At 37.7% G+C, this 22407-nt stretch overlaps 1 protein-coding gene across 1 annotated transcript in view; it reads left to right on the top strand.

Annotated features, from left to right (window-relative positions):
- GMDS (GDP-mannose 4,6-dehydratase) overlaps positions 1-22407 on the top strand; it is a 246979-nt gene extending 224572 nt beyond the window's left edge. Inside the window, exons 10-11 of the mRNA XM_053466862.1 lie at positions 21117-21185; positions 22035-22407. Coding sequence (XP_053322837.1) covers positions 21117-21185; positions 22035-22097 — 132 coding nt within the window. The 3' untranslated portion in view covers positions 22098-22407. The remainder of the gene's footprint in view (positions 1-21116; positions 21186-22034) is intronic.

The following is a 22407-nucleotide window of genomic DNA, read 5'->3' as shown; positions in this document are numbered from 1 at the left end:
TAAGCTCTGGCTCTAACAGGTGAGTGCCCTTCGATAACTGAACAAGCATAATTACTATTCAAAAGGGCTCATGGAGCAGTGTTTACCTTTGTTTGTCTTGGCCTTATTCTGGGACTCTTGTCACTGTAGATTACTTAGATCTGCCTTGCGAAGGCGCAACTATCTGGAGGCAGAATTTACTGACATCTTTTCATTTGCTGATTTATCTACCAAGAATAAGTTTCCAGTTTATAGTTTTTTTTTTTCTCCCAAGGTCAGATTGCAAAAGTGATTATGCATAATGCCTGCTGGGGCATTTCTCAAGAGCAAAAGCATCTCAGTTAAATTCACAGTACTTGTTTTCTGAATTCGATCAGAATTCCATAGACAAATTGTTTGATGTAGTGATCTAGTGTGACCACATCTAAATGTCGAGTGCGACTTGTACAAAGAAAGTGACCCCTCTGAACTACATGCCCACAGTATGAGATGATTAAATATAGTGCTTGTGGACACGGGTAATGTGAGGTGACAACATTTTTGCATGTCCCATTTAGCATGTGGACATCTGTGCCCTCAACTGGTGTTACTTTCACAGCCTGGCCCATTTGGACACAGGTGATGAGTCCCTATGCTGATAAGTGGTGATGGGGAAGACACCAACGGTACCTAATGAGCACACTCTACCCCAGTCTATATCTATTGTTCATTTTCATGGCATATATATAGAAATACTACTACTTCTTCCTTCTACTGCATGCTGCCAGACATTTAGACTAAAGCTAGAGGGAAAATTATTTTGTGCCATTTTTATATTTATGATCAGGCGTATGCCATTAAATGATTTATCTCTATACTTGCCAAGTCCTTTTAATTATTGTTAGTAATATTAATCACTAAAACTTAATGTTGGCAATCTTCCTTTTTCTATATGCAGTGGTTACTATGTTAACATATATTATATGAAAAATACGTCGGGTCGTGTAATTTGTTTATATTGCGGAGCAAAAGTATAAAATGCCTATTTCCAATATCTAGTAAGTTACTAAACACTGCTTTTGGGAGAAGAATTTTAAGATGTAAGCATGTGACAGTGTTCATTTACAAACCTTGAAACTAGTTGTAATAACTTTTTACAAGGTTTAATATGTTTAGTAAAGTATTGATTGTTTTGTAGTTTCACTAATAACATACGGCAGATTTCTAACCTTATGAATTGAAACCAGTGACTGTACCGTGTGTCCTGCCACAGTTAAGTTTTAATAAACTATATTTTGGAATATCAGCGTGTTAAGAGGAGCGGAGGTTTGATTGTTTAAGGAAGCAATGCTCCTGAGCATAACCTTATTAGCATTACATATGCCCAGATGAATTATTATTGGATTGAATAAAAATCTGTTGATTAGGGCAGTCTCCAAACACTACTAGATGTTCTAGTGTGACCCGTGCTGCTGGGAACAGAGTTGATTTTTAAGAAATGAGTGTCACCATCAATTTTTTTTTCTATTTTAGATGACTCTAATTCTTTCAACATGTTCATATGGTTTCATAAAGCCCCCAATACAATGCAAATCCCCCTGGTGTTGTAAGACAAGATTGCTGTTAGAAAATGTTGAGGCTTAGTTCAGTTTTCTTCTCACCACTGAAGCCATGAGGGACACAGTGTTTACGCTAAGCTTAAATTGATTGGGCAAGTTTAATGCAAGCAGGTCAAAGGTACAACTGTTTAGCTAGTCCCATCAACCACTCAGGTTTCAGCTGCAGTTTATAAGTTGAGGCTGGGGAGAGATAACATCTGGCGGGGAGTGCATGTGCAGCAATTTCATCTGTGATTGAATGGCTATTAACGATGAGGAGGAGCAAACAGAGTGCAGCTTCATTTCTGAGTTATTGTACTTCATAGATAAGATGAATGGGCAAACTTTGATCACATCTGGCTCTCTTATCAAAGTGCTTGATGGAAAGCTTTTCTCCAGTCTAACCCTGAACGAGATGTCCTTGTTGAATGAAGGAGAGCAGACACTAGCGCTTCAGTGCTAAAGTCAAGTGCGTGTCCTAATTTGTCCCCATTCAAGGTTCCTTCTACAGAAATGGATCAGTGTGGAAAGCTGTAGTCAGCCCACTATGAAGTACAGAGAGGCTTGTGTTACCGGTATTCGTTCCAATCCAATACTTCATGCAGCTGCTTATTGTAAATAAGAATTAACAATGTTAGAGTGGGTTTGGTGCATCTGGTTAAATACAGGGTCACTATCTCTTCGATGAAAGTGCCAATTAAAGCACTTATATGTGTTGTTAAGCTTAGAGAAGGTTTGATTCCTTTAAATTTTATTCAGTAAATGTCTCCCCCTAACATTGACAGGATACCTGCAAACATATTTGTGTGCCCTCGTATATAGCGCTTTGTGTGTGTGTAGAAGGTTGAATAGATACATACGCAAGTTGTCTCACTTTAGGGCACCTGTAGCAAACCCCAGTAGACACAAATAGACCAACATGACTATTAAGGAATAAGGAAATTTGATTGTATGTTGTTTTAGATCAGAAGCTGTATTATTATTTTTCTGTGGTGAATGCGGTATTTATAATTACAAATTTAGACAAATGTCAGCCCTTGAGGATCAGACACCTTGGTATTTGAATATCATTTTTGTGGCCTTACACATGAAACGCTCTGCCAGTAATGTGGAACAAAATGGGCTAAGGTGTCCAGATCTTCTCAGAGTATGGAGCTGTAACATCCAGCAGGTACGCTGATGATGACTCGGTGATGAGTATGTTGTGGGACAGGCAGGTTTGCTGCGGATCACATTTATTAACCCCTTAAGGACAATGGGCGGTCCTTAAACCCATTGAACACAATGCATTTTGAGCCCGTACATGTATGGGCTTTGTCATTAAAGGGTTAAAAAAAAAAAAGTAGTATAGTGTGTAACGTTACCAAGATACTTCCAGCACAATTATGCAGAGAGTCATGATTTCCAGAGAGTGAACATGTTTCCATGCAGGTGCGTCTATCTGCATTTGTATGTTTCAATTTGTAATGGTCATCAAGGGTACTTTGGAGATAATTCCATGTTGTTTAAAACAACATGTTCCATTTAACTCTTCCCTTAGCTCCTTGTGATATACAGAATGTAGCTTCAGACTGTCTTATACGACCACTTTTTCTAATGCACGCTCTGTAGTTGAAAGACTTAGAATGCCATAGGGAGAAGCAGATGCTCTTAGTAACCGTAACTACACTATATAAATATTCCCCAGTGGACTTCATTATTTCATAAAATTGTGGGAAAGTTTACGTTATTAGTTTTTCCAAAAAAAAAAAATCTGCATGACTAATACTGAAGAATCGGTTATTTCTGAGTTTGGATCATACCATCAATGTTGGAAAAGTGCCTTGTACATTTATTAGAAGCAGAGAAAAGAAATCAAATGTCTGTAAATATGTTTTGTATCCTGTAATTACGTGTAACTGTTCAGCTCTCTGCATATTGTCTTCCTGATCATTTCTCTTGTCAGTAGCAGATTACTCATTAGTATATAAGATTTAGGGTCAAGTTCAGCCTGACAACGTGTGAGTGGCTCTAGATGTGGTTGAAAAACACACGGAGCTTAGGTATGCTGGTGAGAAGTGGGAGTTACTGCACCATAATTAACAACTCCCTCGGAACATAATGGAATACCATAACTCAGTCAACTCTGCTTACTCATTAAATCATGAATGACTTCAAGGTCCTAAAATTAATTGCCGATGCTATTTGTAACATAATGATAAACCATAGCGCTCAACTCCTGCCTTCTAATCCCATTTGGTCATTACACGAATTATCGTCTTATAGTGAAAGGAAAGGGCGGAAAATTGGAAGTAACTACATACAATTTAGGGCATAATGTTCATGCTGCTCCATTACAGCATATAATATAGAGGTTGCAAATAAGCCCTTCACATATAGATTTCTTTGATGACTACACTTTAGTAGTGAGCCAAAGTCTTCATGTCATTTGTTTATTTTTCCGGAACGCATCTCTGTGTTTGTTGGATTCTACTCCATGGTGGAATGAGATATGAACCTAGAAATTAATAAGCACACTGCTAATTCTAATAAGTGAATCATTGTTTGATAAGCAGTTCAGGAAAATTGCATGGACCTATGGTCAGATGTATCTTCTGGCCCACAACCGTCATTGTGCCATTTGCTTCCTGCTGTGCCATTTACTCGCAAACTGACCCATTTAAGTGGTGGACTTAATATGAAATTAGTCTGTACTGCTCATTAACATTCTAATCACTTACTGCCAATAGTTATATTTTATTATTATATTTTTTATGATTGTGCAGTTTCATAATCAAAATTACGTAATTTATTAAAGTAATTATTTTACCTACCAAATTACCTGTAAACTCAATTTAAAGATGCTGAGCCCGCTTCACTATGATACAAATAAAGAAAAATATACAGGTAGAGGGAAATAGCCAAAACAAAACCATTCTAAAATCTGTTTTCATAAAATGTACGTTTTTCCCCCTTTTTTGCAAATTTCAGTATTAATGGCAGAAAATAGTAGCATATCTTAATGGGTTTATTGGCTCCTTCCTGTGATAACAAGATGTCTCAGATGTGGTATTTCAGGAAGTTAATGCTAGAAAATGGAGTCTTTCCAGGTTCCTGAAATGTCACAAATGTCTCCCTGTTATCAGACAGGATGAAAGTGTGCATTCTTAATGTGTTTTGCAGTGATTACAATAAAGATTTGTTAATATTTTCTATTCAGAAATGTATTTGAGGGAACGCATATTCCACCTTTAATGCAGTAAAGTAAGAATCATTGTGTGATATTCATCCAGATTTCCATTTGGACTGAAAATATCGTTTTTTGGAAAGTGTACGTCTGTATGGCTATCAGTGCCCCTCCCGTGACTGCTTCCTGTTGGTGATCCTTTAGCACTTCCCCCGTTACTGTGTTTCCTATGTGATCTCAGCTTTGCCATTTTCTTGTATGCTTTTCTCTGCACAATCTCTTGTTTTCTGTCATATGTACTCCCTGGAGTGATTGCTTTGTTTACTGGATTGTATGTCGGTTCATTGCCTATTTGTTTTCGAATCCTTTAGCATCCTGGAGGTTACATAATCCCTTATCTCCTTCTCTGCCTCATCTCAAGTGCATTCATGGGAGGGCTGGCAACCTTATGGCAGGGAGTCCCACCAAATGGCCCAGTAGTAAGGCAGGCAAAAACTCATTAGGCAGACAGCACTATCCAGCTCTTTCCAGCATGGAGTGATAAAAAAAGAAAACCCATTAATGGGGCACAAAAACAATCGCATTATGAAGTGCCGTCTGCAGCCCCTGTTAGTCTACATACCCTGGTGGTAATATATGTTATTGCACGTGAACCATATGAAAGAACATCAGGTAGTGGTCAAAACCTTTCAATTAGCACAGTCTGGGGGGTAATGCCCCCTGCCCCTTTTGCCTGCCCTCCCATGAGTGAATTGCACTCAAATCTGGTTTCACTGGTCACATTTCTAAAGCCCCCTTGATGGTCACTATTTGCTAATTAGTTTTTCAATTTCCTCTACTCTTTTTGATAATTTAATTTAGTACCTCAGATTCTTTCCCATGCATATGTTAAGAAGTACATGTGGAAATCAACATCAAGTATTAAAAAGAAGTAAGGTTTCTGCCATAATTACAGAGATGTACAACTATGGATTTTTTATTGCTTAAATGCAGTTAAAATGGCTGTCGGAGGCTACACTAGCTAGTATGGATCCCAGAATCCACAACTGTTTAGTACATAATACAAAGACATGGAAACTAACAAAATGAGCTGGTCCTAATACTCTTGGAAATATTATCGCCTGGAGTATTATATCACATCAAGTATCAGCCTTCTTTAATCCAACCCAAAGCGGTAACACGTTTGAAAAATGTACGCATGGAAGCCTTTCACAAATTCAAATTTCTGTAGAGCAAAGAAGATGCAATTACAAAATACAATACTCATCATACTGCATAGTGGTATCCATAGGGACTGCCTGGCCTTTGGCACTTAAACAATGACCTGATGGTGATGTAGACCAATAGGATATATCTGCAACTTCTTTCCATTTCATACTTTTCTTAAAGTGTACATTATTTCCTGACCAGACCCATACCCCTGTCTAAATATTTCCAGTTTAAGGGAGCATTTCAGACAGTGGCCATTTTGTATAATGAGGAATTATGACAGAGCATTAAACCTCCTGCCATATTTTTTCCTCCAAACCAACCATTGAGGTAATAAAAGGGGTCCAATGGGTGATTCCCTCCCAGAGCTAGGAGCCCTGGGCGCCTCAACTAACTTCTCTGCATGTAATGAAAGTAAATTATGGGTGGGAGTTCTTGGTGGCATTGAATAGATTCTTTCAGCTGCAATTTATAGAAATATCTTAAATGGTTTTCTTGCAAGACAGTACAAATGAAAGAAGTTCATAAATATTGTTGGCTGGGTTACATAACAGTGTTTAGCAATATTTGTATTGAGATCCTCTGCATTGTACCGGGTCTGGCATTGTCTTTGATGAAATAATCCATATAATCGGTTTAGGTTATCAAAACAAATTCGTTACCTCCTTGGAGAATCTCAGAATATCAGTAGTAAGATCATTTCACAGCACTGATCAGTAATGGGGTATGTCTCATTGATGGGAGTTATCAGGAGTCACAGGGTTTTCCATAGTAAATCGCATAAAGATTTTGTAACAAATTATATTGCTTCTTTATATAACATTCATGAGCAAGTAAAATAATCCTTCTAAAGAAACTCTGCTAAATTTAATACATCATTTCAAATGGGCAACTTTTCAGAGAAATGACTCTTTAATCATCCTTCTGCTGGATACGCGTGACTGTATGCTACACTCAAAGTTTTTAAGCGTGTGGCCGCATATCAAAGGACAGGAACGGCTGCATAATCATCGATAAAGGTCATGCAAGGCGCCATAAGACACAGGCCTACTTGGGCGATGGCCTTTATATATATATATATATATATATATGTGTGTGTGTGCAAAAGAGGGGGACAGATCACTCTGTTGGGCGAACATACCCCCAGATGAGCTACTGCTCAGTGGACCAATTACAAGAGAAATCTCTGTTCTCCCCAAACTGTGTGTATGTATATATATATATACATATATATATATACTGTATACACACATATATATATATACACACACATACATATCTATATATTCCTTTTCTTTATTCTGCTATTGATGGAGGCTTGCTATTCATCCTATGCCAACAAAAAAAATCCAGTGTATCAAATATTAGAAAGTTGACATATTTATGCAAATGTCTGTTCTCTTGTGGATATCCTATATGCTAAGTCCGTATCGGATTCAAACCGCATGGCTACCACAAGTGGAATTGGTTTGCTTTATCTCCTGGGGTATTTTATGTATAAAGTTCCTTTTGTGTCAGTAGGAATATGAGTGTGTGTTTACAACATAGATATTTCCAGACAGTGAATGAGTCTCTCCTTCAGTAATTATGCAGCATATTGAAGCACATGATATGTACACTGCCACAAAGAACTCCACTGATACACAGTGCTGTGAAAGAAGTATTTGCCCCTTCCAGATCTCTTCTATTTTTGCCTTTTTGTCGCACTTAAATGTTTCAGATCATCCAACCAATTTTAATCTACGTCAAAGGCAACGTCAGTAAACACAAAATTCAGCTTTTAAATGATAATTTCATTTATTGAAGGTAAAGAAATAAATCCTCTATCACCCAAGTGAAAAAGCCCACTGGTTGTGCCACACTTGCTGCAACAACTACAATGAAACCACTCTTCTTGGCAGAATTTTTGGTCAACAATGGATTTTGCCACTCTCCCTTGGATGCCATTTTTGCACAGCCTCTTTCTTATTGGGGAATGGTGAACACTGACCTTAACTGAGACAAGTGAGGCCTGCAGTTCTTAACATGTTAGTCTGGGTTCTTTTGTGAACTCCTGGATGAGTGGTCCTTGTGCTCTCGGAGGAATTTTGGTAGGTTGGCTACTCCTCGCCAGAGCCTTACAAACTCTTCCAGACTGATAGATGCCAAGGACTTTGTTTCTCATCTGTTCTTGAATTTCTCTGGATCACAGCATTTTGAGACCTACTTCACTTTACAAGACAGTTATTTGTCAGTTGATGACTAGATTCAACAGGTTTGGCAATAATCATGCCTGGGTGTGTCTAGTCAAGTTGAACCTAATTATCAATTTAATTTGTTATTGATTTATTAACTAAGGGGGCAATTACTTTTTCACATAGGGCCAGGTAGGGTTGGATAGAAACTTTATTTTTGTGTTTACTCAGGTTACCTTTTTATAATATTAAAAATAGTTTAATGATCATTGTAGGCATGCCAAATATAGAAGTAAAATAAATTCGGAAGGGGCAAATATATTTTCACAGCACAGCTACACACGGAATTCCTGACTAGTTTGCGACCCTTAAGATTGTGTGATTTAAAATTCATTTACGAATGAAATATATACATTAGGAATAGATGGAAAGTGACCATTTTACTTTAAGATGCAAAATGTTATTCATATTAGGCAAACAATTTCACTATAAGCACACTTTGGTTCATGAGGACCGCCACAGAAGAATGGAGCAATTGACACGACCATGGCTTCCATGTCTACATCTGAGGCATGCAATCTGATTTGCATAGTGTGTGTGGTTTGACCTCAGAACCGGCTTTACGAACAACTAATCCTACTTATTAAGCAAGCAAACAAGGCGCAAAGCAGCCCAGTGTGAAGAGAAGGAAGAGCCAGGAGATTTAGGGAGGTGCTCTTAATACTGTCTGGATTACCACTTTTTTTTCTTGTTTTATTAATCTTGTTTTTCTAACCTGTGTGACAGGTGTGATGCCAAGATGGGTAGCAACATAGTAGGCAAGGAAATGCCAGCCATTGCGTACGTGCGGAATCAGACACTTCCACGATGTGCTTGAGCCTTTGATTAGATTAATATTTTAATGTCTGTTAAAAACATAAGTATAATTATTTGGCAGTGCCAAAGGCATGGCCGAGTGCCAGGAAAGCTGTAACATAGCAACCCTGTGTCTATATTTGGTTTTTATTTATTTACTACTTTTTTGCATAATTTCAACCACATCCAAGCTATCCAGTTACTTTACTCTCCCAACTCCAAATGTCTCAATCTACAATTAAATGTCGGCTTTAATCAACATCTCTTAATTTATTAGCGTCCCCTGCGGCACGGTACTGGGATTGGTGAGACCACACACTTGACATATTTCTGTAGCATATTTTATTACTGTGCTTCCAGATTAGATGTTTAAAGTGTTTAGGGAATGGTAGTAGAGGCTAAAGTTTATTTTTAGTATGGCTTAATTTCGTATTGTGTTTAGCAAAGATTATACACGCAACTTCCCTGCTAGTTATTATAAGAAAAATAAAACATGTCTATTAAAGCAGTCACTTCTTTTAGAACTGGGACTTTCTTCTTTTCAGATCCAATAAATGTTACCAGGTCATAGATCATATAAATTTCTGTGGCCACACTATTAGTCAAATGATGATAATAATAATACACACCTAACTATTCCTGGCATTCTTTAGCTCTGTAATATTGAATTACATGAATTATGTATTTTGTATAGCAGTTCAACTGGCACCAACAATAACCAACATGCCCCAAATCTTGTCAGTGGAAGTGGTTACTGAGAGTTGGCTTCTGAAGAAAACTCTCATGGGGAAAAAGTGCACATGATTAATGGACTGGCAAGCACAGCCTAGACTTAATGTTTGTTTGTATGTATTTTGTTATAATAAACCAGAGCCGACAAATCCCAGGAGCCAAGTAGACAAGGATCCTAAAAGTTTACCAGTAGCACCTAACTTTCTTGGTTGTTGTTTTTTTTTTATTATTTGTCTCTGTAGAGGTATTTGTTCTTGGCTCCTAAAGATTTTTCTAAGACTCCTAAATGTGACCTAGAACTATCTGGTCATGTGATAAATATCAGCATTATGTATTTAATCTACTCAATTGCAATAGAAAAATAGCCTTCAACATATCACTCTAAAATGCAGAACATCGCAGGCAAGAGTGAATCTTGTGTAAGAGATAAAAATTCTACATCTTGTTAAAAATAACAAGCACACAAGCAATTTTCCCGTCTTTTGAGCAACTTGCTAGCCTTTTGCGGTGGGATTCTGCGATGCATGTAATGCATATCTTCTCTACAACATTTTGCAATACCGGAATGTGCAATGTTCTCGTTATTAAGTGATTTGATAGTCATAGTAAAACGTTGGAGGCTAAAAATATTCAAAACTCATAAAAAAAAAAAAAAAAATAGTTGATACTCGTCCAAATCTCTTTTGTTTCATGTGTTATAATTTAAGGCGTTGCTCTGCACAGGTCATAGAGAGGGCAGATTGAGAGTAAAGATACTGCCAATGGTAGCAGGCTGTGTACAAACTCCTATAGGCGTTGTGTGGATATTATGTGAGCATGCAAATTACCGTTGCTTAGAGTGTGATAAATGCCAATTACCGGCACATTAGCAGGAGTGTGTGTGTCTTATTGTGTCATCATTAGCGCCGGCTCTGACAGGTCTTTCTCCTGAAACCATGAAGTTATAAAGCAATAATTAAGCCAAATAAATAGTTTTGGGGCTTGCTTGCTTTTCTAATTAAAAAGAACAAAAATCTACTTCCAATTCATGGGTTGAGATCAGTTACCTACCACAATGCCTAATAAAGACATTTTTCCACTGTCCACAGAATATAATAATTTTTTCAGAGCACAGTTAAGAATGATTTTCCATTTTACATCTTTAATAATTAATAGTCTGTCATCCCATTAATCCATAGATTTATATTGAGTAATTGGTTACTCGGTAATATATCTTTAGAGGAGTCGGCTAATGTGTGGTTTGATTTTAAAGGGCAAAAGCTTTTTATATGCATTTTTAAATCACATATGAACACTTCATAAGCGATAAGAGTGAAGCAACCATATATATGTTATTAATACAGTGCCGAAACGAATCCCTCTCTCGCTTGCTAAAAAAGAAAACAAGGGTTTACTGAATGTTGCCTGTAATTAACTAAGGGTTAACATTAAGTTGAGGGCTGAATGAATTCAGAGATGGAAAGTTTCATGTTGAAGGTATTCCCAGCAAAATAATATTGAAGATCGTGCTGCATCCACAAAAAAGACTGATCTCAGAGTCTTGAAAACATTGTGAATACCCCTTCTATCTAAACACAAATAACATAAAGAGAAAAAACAATAAAAAGTAACTTTTAGATTAACTTAAAACCCTCAATAAATTGGTAATAGATCCCCCATCCATCAAATATTAAAAACGTACAATGCCATGAAAAACATAACTGTTTTTTCGAAGAGTGCCATATTTGATGAAGCGAACATGTGCGAAGGCCGACCATTTTGCCTGACATTCTTTGAACCATTAAAATTAAATGCAAATTAACTATTTTATGCAAAGTTTATTGAAAACGGCATACTTTTCATTTTGTGACTTGGATGACAAATCTAAACAGGTGTTAAATCACTCTGCCTTTAATATATATAAAAAACAGATCTATATTTGGGCAACTTATCTGTGGGGTCTTATCAGTCTGGAACGCGGGCCGCAATTGGCCCTCGGGCCGGACTTTGGACATGCCTGCACTACACGGTACTCCCATAGTTATTACACCCTTCACATCCTATATGGTACTGCTACACTGAAATACCCGTTGTAATAATAAATTCAACTGGGATCGAAATCATTCAAAATACATTATTTGCCCCAAGTATTATAGTTTCTGTCTGTCCCTATACATCATCCGGCGCATGATCCGATCGATCCTCAGTGTCGGCTACCTAATCTATCGGGGCAAAGATAGGAAACCTCTGGGAACTCACCCTTTGTGCAGTGCATGCTTATGTTTTAACAGTTATGTTTTTCATGGCATTATATGTTTTTTGATATTTGAGGGATGTAATAATCTAGCAATTTAATTAATAATGATTGTGATGGTTATTGTTGTTTATTACGTAGCGCTTTAGCCACCCCCGTGTTTGGCCATTTTATCTCCTGTTAGGGTGTTTTTGACTCTAGAGTAGAAATGGATCTGTAGCTCCTAAGCCAAAGCTTCTGTGTAATAGTCAGCGGTAGGTAAAGTGCCTGTGACAATGCTCATGGAAGTCATTGTTGCGTATGGGGCATTTATTTGCTGCCCACCCCTGGTAATTTTGCTGCTGCCCCTAGTTGCTGTGTGCAGAGCTGGCTGTTTCTATCAGTGTTTGGGACGAAGGATGTGTCAGAACTAAACCATTAACTCCTTAGTCCTTTCTGAAAGTCCTAGTGCTATGGCTCGAGGTGACTAGGTAACGTGAAGGAAATTCATCACATTTTCTTTCTATCTGAAATATTGACATTTAATTAGGCGTGTGATGTGTATTTGTGGTTTCTGCATGAGTGAGACTGTGGTTCTTATCTCACCAGTCTTTCTAAATACTTGTCTGCATGGCTGAGTCACAGCCCAGAAGCGCTCGGAATCTGGAATATCTCTTTAATTAGCTAATTGATTTCATGATGCTTTGTGTTCATTCCTCAACGCAACACATATGATTCAGTTTAGGCTGCATTTAGCATAGAAAGGTGCCACGTCTCCAATGAAAAATCACTACAGAAACAAGCATGTTGGCAAACGATTAACCAGGCGGGTATTTGTTTCAAATTGTATTAAAAAAACATATTTACTTAAAACTAGACTTGGGTGCCGGTGGAAAGTTTCCGGGGTACAAATTGTCTTTGTGTTTAATGAAATTAATCCGTCTTCTTTTCGGGCCAAATCTGTCCAACATTTTTGTTGTCGGATAATCTCAGTGGCCCGTCCGGGTTGCTTTGGAAACAAGAAATAAACTCGCAGAATAAGTTTAATTAAAATAGCGAGATTCTCCACATTCATTTTTCGTTTCTTTCGTCCAATGTTGCATTTGTTCGTTCGTTATTCAAACCAATGGAGGAATCGGTGAAATTTCGGCACGAAAACGAACGTCTGTTAATGTATCATGTGACAAAGGGAAAGAAGACTGCGGAGACAGAGGATCTTTAACTGTACAAATATATGGAATGTGTTGTGGGATGCGTTTAAGAATAATTAAATATTTTTTAACAAACCCTTTACACACAAGGAAAGAAGCATACAATGGGTATCACTTGTTCTGGGTTGGTACAATTCATATATTTTTAAAAATTACTCATTCCATTAATTTCCCTAATAGTAAAGAAAACGTTTTTGTGATATATCACATTTTTAATGGTATTTAGAAACGAATGACACTTGTTTTATATTGTAATTAAAATGTTGTTGCACATGCCACACTTTTGTGATTACAAGTGTTGGTCATACAACACCAAAAAAGATATATACCTGCCCTATAACTATGTCTGTGTGTGTATATATACATATATATATATATAAACATATATCTTTTCCCTTCTGTGACCCTGTCCCCGCTTTATCAGCAGTATGCTGCTGGTAAACATGAGTCTGAGATTTAAAACGTGCTACACAGTTATTATGGGATATGTTAATAATTGGACCTGCCTTTCGGAAAAAAGTTTTTTTTTTTTTTTTTTCCTCTCTCAAATAAGCTTACAACTAGAAAAACATTGTTAAGTAAATAACAGCGTAGTAATCCCTCTCAATGTAACATATTCAATTTTATCTCCCTTACATTGGCTGAGAAGCCTGTATCATGTTGCCAAAAGTGAGATAGTGACAGAATCCAGATAAGATCCTGTAACCTGTTCAGTTAGATACAGTATGTTCTAGCCGGCAAAAGCCGTGACAAGTGATTTTTTTTACTGAGAATCCAGAGGTGCACAACAATATTATTTATCTAGCAATCTAGCACCTAGTCTATGGCAGCAGACACAGTGTGGATATCTGCCCTGCGACTGCAGGTACTAACCCACAAAGGGTTACTGTTTCTCGAGTATTTGCACTTATAATAAAGCTTTCATCAAAGTCAATCTGATCATTTTCCACACCGTTTTCCTGAAAGGATGTTATGATTTTCTAGATGTTTGGTGGCTGGTGATAAATTAGACTTTTATGATGTCATGTAAAAGGCCACAGTTTGGACTTCCTCCACTGGGCACGCTGGAAGAAAAAAAAATTGGAAAGGAGCCTACGGAGTAAAATGAGATTGCAGTTATTTCATTTAACGCTTTTTGGTGTTGGAGTCTTCGAAAAGTGTCTTGAACCGGCAGCCTGGAGTAAACAACTTACCTATGTGCAGAAACATTTTTGTGTGCTCTTGTCATAAGGTATCATGTAGAAACTGGTATGATGTCATCATAGTTAGTCACTGGGCTATATTGCTAATCTTTTGGCTCTGTCTATAAAGACAACATTGGAAAAGTTTGAGTGCTAAATATGGAACACGCACCATAGAAACCAGTGAAACGTTCTGGTATTTTGCTCCACATTTACCATCTCGTACCATAATTGCTCTAATTTCGGTGTTGCAAATATTGTGCAATTGTGTTTTTATAAAATTCAAAAAAAAAAAACAAATCTACATTGTAAAATGTTAAAATAAAAAATGTATGCTCAGATTTATTTTTTGTGATGAAGGAATTGATCTTCAATTCAGGAAAGCTTTCTTCTTCCTTGGCCTCGCTATGTATTATAAAATCAAAAATTCCTACCATTTTTTATAACCATTTTTGTCTAAAGTGTTTTTCATATTTTTGTAGTAAGCGTTATTTAAAAAAAATCATCACATGATTATTCCTAGACTTTGAAATTGGTTTGGGGAGGTTGGCAGCTTAAATTTAATACAAAATAATTAAAAAAAAAATCTTAGTGTGATTGATTTGTTAATTAAATGACAGAGAGAATGTAAAAGGAAATGCCTTTTTCCAATGATCTTCATATTCTGCTGTGACCTCTTCCCGCATTTGACGTACATGTTGAACAAGAAGCTGCGACCCGCGTGTGTTCGAGGTTTCTCATGTAAAGAGTTCTGGGATGTGACATGTCGTTGCGATAGGACCTTGGTGACTAGCCCTGTTCGATACGTAAGGCTTTTCTGAAAGCTTTAATTATGCTAGTTTTAGCATCTGAACTCATCTTTATTGAAGTGAAGCCCCTTACCTTTAATCCAAATATCTCTAATACAATTACATTGATTGCAAAACAAAAGAGTGCAAGTTATTGGCAGGTTTAATAAATCTATTAGTGTTAAAGGCTGTGAAGGTGCCAAGGAAACTCCAGCATGCGCCATGTCCGAGCAATAGATGCCCCTTAAGCGGAAACATTTTCATCTCTCTATTTAAATAAAGGTACGTGTTGAAAGCGGCTCGTAGTGGAATGCGTTGTAAGCGTGCGTTGATGACCATGTGCATTGCAGACTATGGAGCGATTAGCCACTGGCGGTGAGCTCGGTGCGCTGCAGGGGCCCGCTCCCTCCTGGTGTGCTCCATTTACTGTGTTATCTCCAGCGTCATTAAGCTTGTCAGAGCCGGTTTCCCAAAGGTTAGCTGGAGCATTGTTTCGGCACTGATGGATATTCTCTCGGCCCCCCCTGACTGACAATGCCACTGATTCCCTGACTTCCTGAGCAGACCAGACAGCTTGCCGTTCTCTTCTAGTCTCTTATCACCCCCTGTCATTAAAACCCAGGCCTGGTTTCTGCTTTCATTTGTGCTGATATTCAGGAATGAGGATGCAGAGAGGGCACCCCATAAGTGCTGTCGCTGTCCTCCGTTATCACTTTTTCCAGTCTTTCTTTTTTTTCTTCTTTTCCCGTGCCTGTACACGATGAAATTGGAGATACGGGTTCGCTGATAAGACATAAGTATTTCTCAGGAAATGCCTTTGTGTTTTCCTCTTTTTTCCCCCCTTAAACTAATATATTTTGTGTGTGCATATGAGCTGCTGAGGCCTCTGTTTTATGCATGTAAATGTGATTCTTGCTGTTTAGCATTTAGCTGGTCATGCTGCATATACCGCTAGTTTATACTAGAAGCTAAATCCCCAAACATTCTTTCATTCCCTTGATACCTCAGCCATTCCACGGCTCTAGTTTTGTCGAAATGCCGAGATGCTGGGATCGCAAGACTTTGTTGGAGCTCCGAGTTATACGGCTGATGTGGAGAACAGTATGGAGCTATCACCCACGTTATATTATATGTCTTTATAGAGTGTGGTTAGAACAGGGGACGGTGAAAATGAACAATAACATTAAAAATGTCAATATACATAATGACGATATGACACAGAAGAAGGAGAGGGGCCCCGTTCTTGTTAATGTACAACATATAAGAATAGCCATAGGAGTTTAGATTCTCCCCTTTAGCAAAGATGGTCTTTACGTATTCTCCGTGCTAATATTTGTGGGATTAGCAGATCCTGGCATCAATGGAGTAGGTGGCCAGACTCAGTATAGCGACGATAGAGAAAAGTTTGTGAGAGCAGAAAGAGGCAGCAATTGTCACACTTAAATATTTATTGGCAATTCCCTTTAATAGGCTTTAAATTGCTTACATCATCTCAGATGCAGTTGTACGGCTGGTGTTTCCTTTATACAGGGAAATCCACTTAATCTGTTTACCAGACTGAAATGGCTGCTCTGCCATTGGCATTTTGCTTTATTTACTGCCGAGTTGCTGATGTCATGGCTGCCATCCGCTGGTCCGCTAGTAAAGTTCCGACGGCATGAGAGATAAGTGGATGTCAAACAAGGAACTTATGTAGCGACCACCCATGTTTTATTTAACAGAAGATATGTAAATATATATCTACGTGAGATGGATTGATGACATACATAGAGACGTTTAATGTGAATTTCCTTGCGTCTAGTGTTTTATGATGATGCTGTAAAAACAAAAAAAAGGCAGGAGAAAAATTCTAATTGCATTTATCTCTATCACAAAGGAACCCCAAAAACACCAAACAACCCGGCCCCAAATGTTTGTGATTCACAAGTCACATTCTAAGTAATCTCCCGGTCTGCGTGTCTTACTCTGTTATCTATTCTAGATATTGTAATTTCCAACTATTGTGCCGTTTTATTGATCAGCAAGTCTGCAGCTAATTTTAAGCAAAATAAATTGATGTGAGAAACGTGAACTTTCACTTGATGTTAAAAAAAAATAAAAAAATACATTTTAACATTTCAATAAATGAAAAAGAAAAACAGAAGCAAGCCGCAGGTTAATTGAATTGCTATAATTTAGGCTCTCAATAATCTGTACCGAATCATATAAATAGCAAGCCACATAATATTCAGATGTCTTTCATTCAGCATTTCAATTATTATTTGATTAAAGGTGACTTACAGAGGCAATTTATCCAGTGAAGAAGGGATTATTAAATTCCAGCAGAAATACATCAACATGAAACGGAAGCAAGGATTTCTTGCTTTTTCAGTTTTTGGGTTTCTTGCAGGCTGCTCGGTATCTCCTGATTTTATTAGTCAGCTGAAGAAGGAATTCCTGTAACCTTGTATTTGAAATAATACTTAATTGAGTTTGTCTGCTATTTAATGTAAGCATAGTGATAGGTTACCGGTTTTCTTTTTAGAGCTAACCATAAAAATGACAGATTTTTTTTCTGTTTTTAACTAGAAGAGAGACGTATAAGCTCAGCACTGATTCATTTCGCATGCGTGAGACTTGTCTCCGGTATACCACAGATGTCTCCAAAGTTTTGAGGTCACCGGTCATTATTGGTGGAAATAGGCATCTCTTAGCAGCGCAGCAATTAACAGGTTAAATTCGATCAGCTGACACTGCAACATTTTAAGTTTGGGGGGGTGTTCCCCACAGTTTATATTCACTATCCACAATCTGAGTGTCTTATCTTTGTCATCTTTTTATACGTCTGTGATTCAGGATCCCAATAACAATAATTGAATTAGACCAAATTCATTTTTAGCCCATGTCTTTCACCTAAACAGTCAAAATGAATGCAGCTCTCTCACCCTGGAGCACTTCTCAGGAAGTGGCGTATTTACTTTAAAATGCTTTACATTTTTCTCGAGGTTTTTTAAAAATCTTTTTTTTTTTTTTAGGTTTTTTTTAAAGTGTCGAGATCCACACAATATGGCTCTTTGTTTTTGGCTGGAAAGGTTATTGCAATGTATAGCTTTAAATGCCTCTTGCTTAGAAAAGTGTGATTATTGTTTAACATTTTTTTTCTTCTCTAGAATAGCCCTAAAACACTTGGTTTTATCCTCAATTAAATTTTTGAGTTGCAATACAAAATTGAAAGTGAAAATTTGCTGCGCTGTTTCATTAAATGATAGCAGCCCTAAAACATGTAAAGCTGTACTTAATACAGTTTTTTCTTCACCAAATGCTGTTTTCCTACCCGTGGCAGAAAGGGTTTAATATTATATAAAATAATAAAATACCAACATCTCCTTCGTTTTGGGGCAGTTGCTTTAAGCAGAAGTAGGGGTTAGTATGGACTGTGCAGAACATGCCAACAGCCCCGATGCCAGCTCCTACACGAAAGCCTTATTTTCTAGGCTGGGTGATTGTAAGAGCCTTTACTGACTTCATCACGACATAGTAAATCCACCCCTACAACTTTAAAGCCTTTTATTCTACCTCTGCTTCTTTTGGAAGGATCCATGTTGGGTTATGATTACATAAAATTTTGTATTTAACACCAAGAAGGAATCAAATCCTCCTTGTTTGGATTACGTAGGTTTTCGTGTTAAATGACTGAAATAGAATACCGTAACCTAAATAAAGGAGGGGTCAGATACGGTTATATAGCCCATGTTTGCAGTCTACATTTCAAAAACACTTGGTGCTGAAGTAGTTAAGCCTTTAAGTAGCCACGTAGTATTCTCTGAGCCATGTTTGGCTATGCAGGTATTCGGTATAACTATTATTATTGCGGGGGGCTTGTGGTGGAAGAATTCATAGTGAAGCATAATGAGAATTCTTATTCATGGGTTAAGGAGAATCGTGGCCCTTTGGCTTATTGGGTTTTAACCTGAAGAGCTCATTTCAGACATGTAACTATTAATGCCTCTTTTATGCATTTGGCGTTCCTGTACAATCATTTCAGTTTGAAGTTCTAGAAGGCAGATCCCCCCACACCTTTTCTCTCTGTTTAAACGTTATTGAACGGAGCTGTTGTATATGTTGGCGCTATATAAATAAAAGCCTCGACGGCAGATGTCTGATGCCAGCAGGTCCGGCACGTTTTGCCGTAGCAGCAGTAGTATGGTGGGCGCTTAGAGTGCGAGAGGCATCGGAGAAACATAGGCAGGTTGTGACTTAGGTTTTCTATGTATTTGTGTGGGTTTACGTCTCGATGAGGAAATGTATTTATAGAATTCAACAAAAGGTCTCTGTGGGCGTTGCGCCTGACTCTGAGACCTGGCACGGAGCTACGTATATTCTTCGCGGCCTTTCCCAGCCCAATAACACCTTCCATACTGGGAGCAGGAAAGAAAAAGAAATATCCAGCCATTTGCCTTCGCGTAATCTGGGCTTTTTAACCCTTTGGGGATTTCTGCACCAGCCACGTGTTTTCATTTAAATGCGTCCATATGATTTGTTGTTGTGTTTGCTTTGTGATTTACTTCTGTTTTAAACAAAATGAAACAATAATTTGAACCAGTCGATTCGGTAACCCGACCGCCGCGCAATTGGATTTCTGGTGCATGCCTGCTGTTTTTACAGAGTGTGGTTTGGTCACAGGAGAAATACAAATCCTCGCAGATTTATCTGTCTGTTATTCAGCTAAATGGAGACCATGAACTGTAACCAAAGTAATTTCGAGTAGACGGGGTGGTATGTGGATGTGTTTAGGTTCGAAGCTACGAGACGCGCCGTTTTGTGGTTAGGGGTAGCAGCGTGTGTTGAGTAATAAGTTGCAGGAGGGTAGCCCTGACATTACCTTTCACCCTAATATGTACATTGTCCCAGCGGCGCTGCCTCGTAGAGACATTCTGCAGCCCGAAGGCTTAGCTTGATTTCATTGTTCAAGACAAATTGGAGTTATTAAGGGCCCCTTAGGGTGCTTTTCTTTCTAAAAACATGGATTAGCGGGGCGGGCATGCTCATTGCTTCAATGGAAACAGGCGGCTTGTTAAAAGGCAACAACATAAAAAACCGAGCCGTTGCGAAGAACTGATAGCCATCTCGGGTTCAGTTGTCAGACAATCCTACTCGGCGTAACTTTATTTTTGTGCTGGAAACCCCAGTCTGTAGCCGAGTATTGTTGAGAAAGCTCACGGTAACATTTAGAAGCCCTGTGATATTTTGAGCCGTGCTTGTTTTGAACACAACTGCTTGTGGCTTGAGTCAGGCGACTAAATTAAGACCAGATACAATATTGTTATTCCTTGTGATGCCTCCGCTACGAACCTCATCACAGAAATTATCTCTGTGTTGGATCTGCTGTAGAAGTAGGCTGATAAAGGGCATGTGTTGTGTTCGATTAAATCAGCATGCGCATGCTTTATTAACCTTCAAATACTTGTGTTTACTTTGGATCTGATCATTTTATTTAATAAACCATTTTTTTTATTTTATTTTTTGTAAACAATACTTTTGACCACAGTTCTATTATCTTTTTGACTTAGGCAAAACATTAATTGCACTCTCTAGTATACTATGCAAACAAAAAATATCAAATCTGACATTATTCCACCCTCAAAAAAGAATCTTAGGTTGATTAATCAGGTTTAATCACAAAAAAAAGAACACAAATATTATCAAGCTTTTTAATGTTTCTATGGCAACAGTCGGTACCTATTTTTGTGCAAAGTGACAATTAAGTGTTCCTGGCAAAAACATATGAATGAAGTACAGATTTGCATGATTAAAGAAACATTTCTGAAAGAGGTTGGTTATTCTGCACTAGAAATGATGATTTCATTACAAAAGAGTCAGTTTCAGCAGAATTGGTGAACCAGCACCTGTAATATGCATTTGCTAAAAGGTATTGAGGCTAATTGCCGATCATCTACAAATCCTTTGGTATGGAACCGTAACCTTCTTGTGAAGTTGTCTTTCATGAATCCCTGTTAGCATTTTCATACATTTCATTTTTCTTCTTCTATTAGGAGTTCCTCCAAGGAGACTGCAGTAAAGCAAAGAAGAAGCTTGGATGGGAACGTAAAGTTTCATTTGATGTAAGTATTTTCATAGTTACGGCACCTAGCAAACGTTTAAGCTGCAAGATAATTGGCAACGGCGTTGTAAATGAATATAACATCAGGTTATGTTGCATTAAGTGCATGTGGAAATGTCATTGTGCATATTAATGTGACTTGAGAACCATATAAAGTAATAGAAGCTCCGTCGGCTGAAGGGCTTCTTAATTTGCTGTTGCGTTAGGTATTTTTGGTGAAATGTATATTGCTTAATGCTTAATTTCCAATATGAAGACGCATGACATTAGAATGTTTGTTTGATTCAATACAATAGTTTCAATTGTGTTTATATACTTTCTACCACTAAAGAGATTCCATTAAACAGTCTCATTATATTTTTTGTCTTTTCGTGTAAGTATCAATATAAAAATGACCAATTGTGTTTTCTGTTTGGTTGTATATGGGATCTACTTCCCAGAAGATAATAATCGGTTTAGAAATACATTTAAGGGATAATAAATAGTGTCTGCATGATCGTGCGCCAGGTTGAGTCCAGGAAACATGTTACAGGGTAGATGTGATACATTATAGAAAATGTTGTAACACAGGGGATGGATTCTTTAGTTCTGGATGTAGATATGGTATGATCTCATATGTGGTAGTTCTCATTTAGGATCACTCTGTGGGCCATCCTTATAAAGAGATTTTACCTTATAAAGCAGATTTTCTGCTAATTGCGCCTCCAGTCACATTGTACCACAATTTCTCTTCAGAAATATAGTTGTTATATATTCAAGTGGTTAAAGTATGGTTAGCTTTCTTACTACTTACCATTGATGTGTCACAAATGGAGAACCTCAATAATATAAAGTTACTCTTTCATTGCAGGAACTTGTAAAGGAGATGGTGGGCGCAGACATTGAACTGATGAGGACCAATCCCAATGCCTAAGTGGCTCTGACGCCTATTTATACACTCCCAAAAAGTCACTCCTCAATCAATATCTATCCTCTGTTCTCTTTGTCTCAATATTTAATTATATGCATACTGTCAACACCGTATATGTTGCCATTTGATTTATTTCTATGCAGGAATCTCATTGACATGCTTTTTCTTAAACTCCATGTCACTTCCCATTGTCCTGGGTGTCTGGTGAGGTCATTGTGTAATAATTGTTCGTCGTGATCGTGCAGATAGTTTGCCATTTTCTACTTATTTCATATGCCTCTTCTTTCTTAATAAATTGCATTTCTATAAAATA

This window comes from Spea bombifrons, chromosome 5 (genome assembly GCF_027358695.1).
Source record: "Spea bombifrons isolate aSpeBom1 chromosome 5, aSpeBom1.2.pri, whole genome shotgun sequence".
Classification (NCBI taxonomy): Eukaryota; Metazoa; Chordata; class Amphibia; order Anura; family Pelobatidae; genus Spea; species Spea bombifrons.
This window is presented reverse-complemented; position numbering and strand designations above follow the sequence as displayed.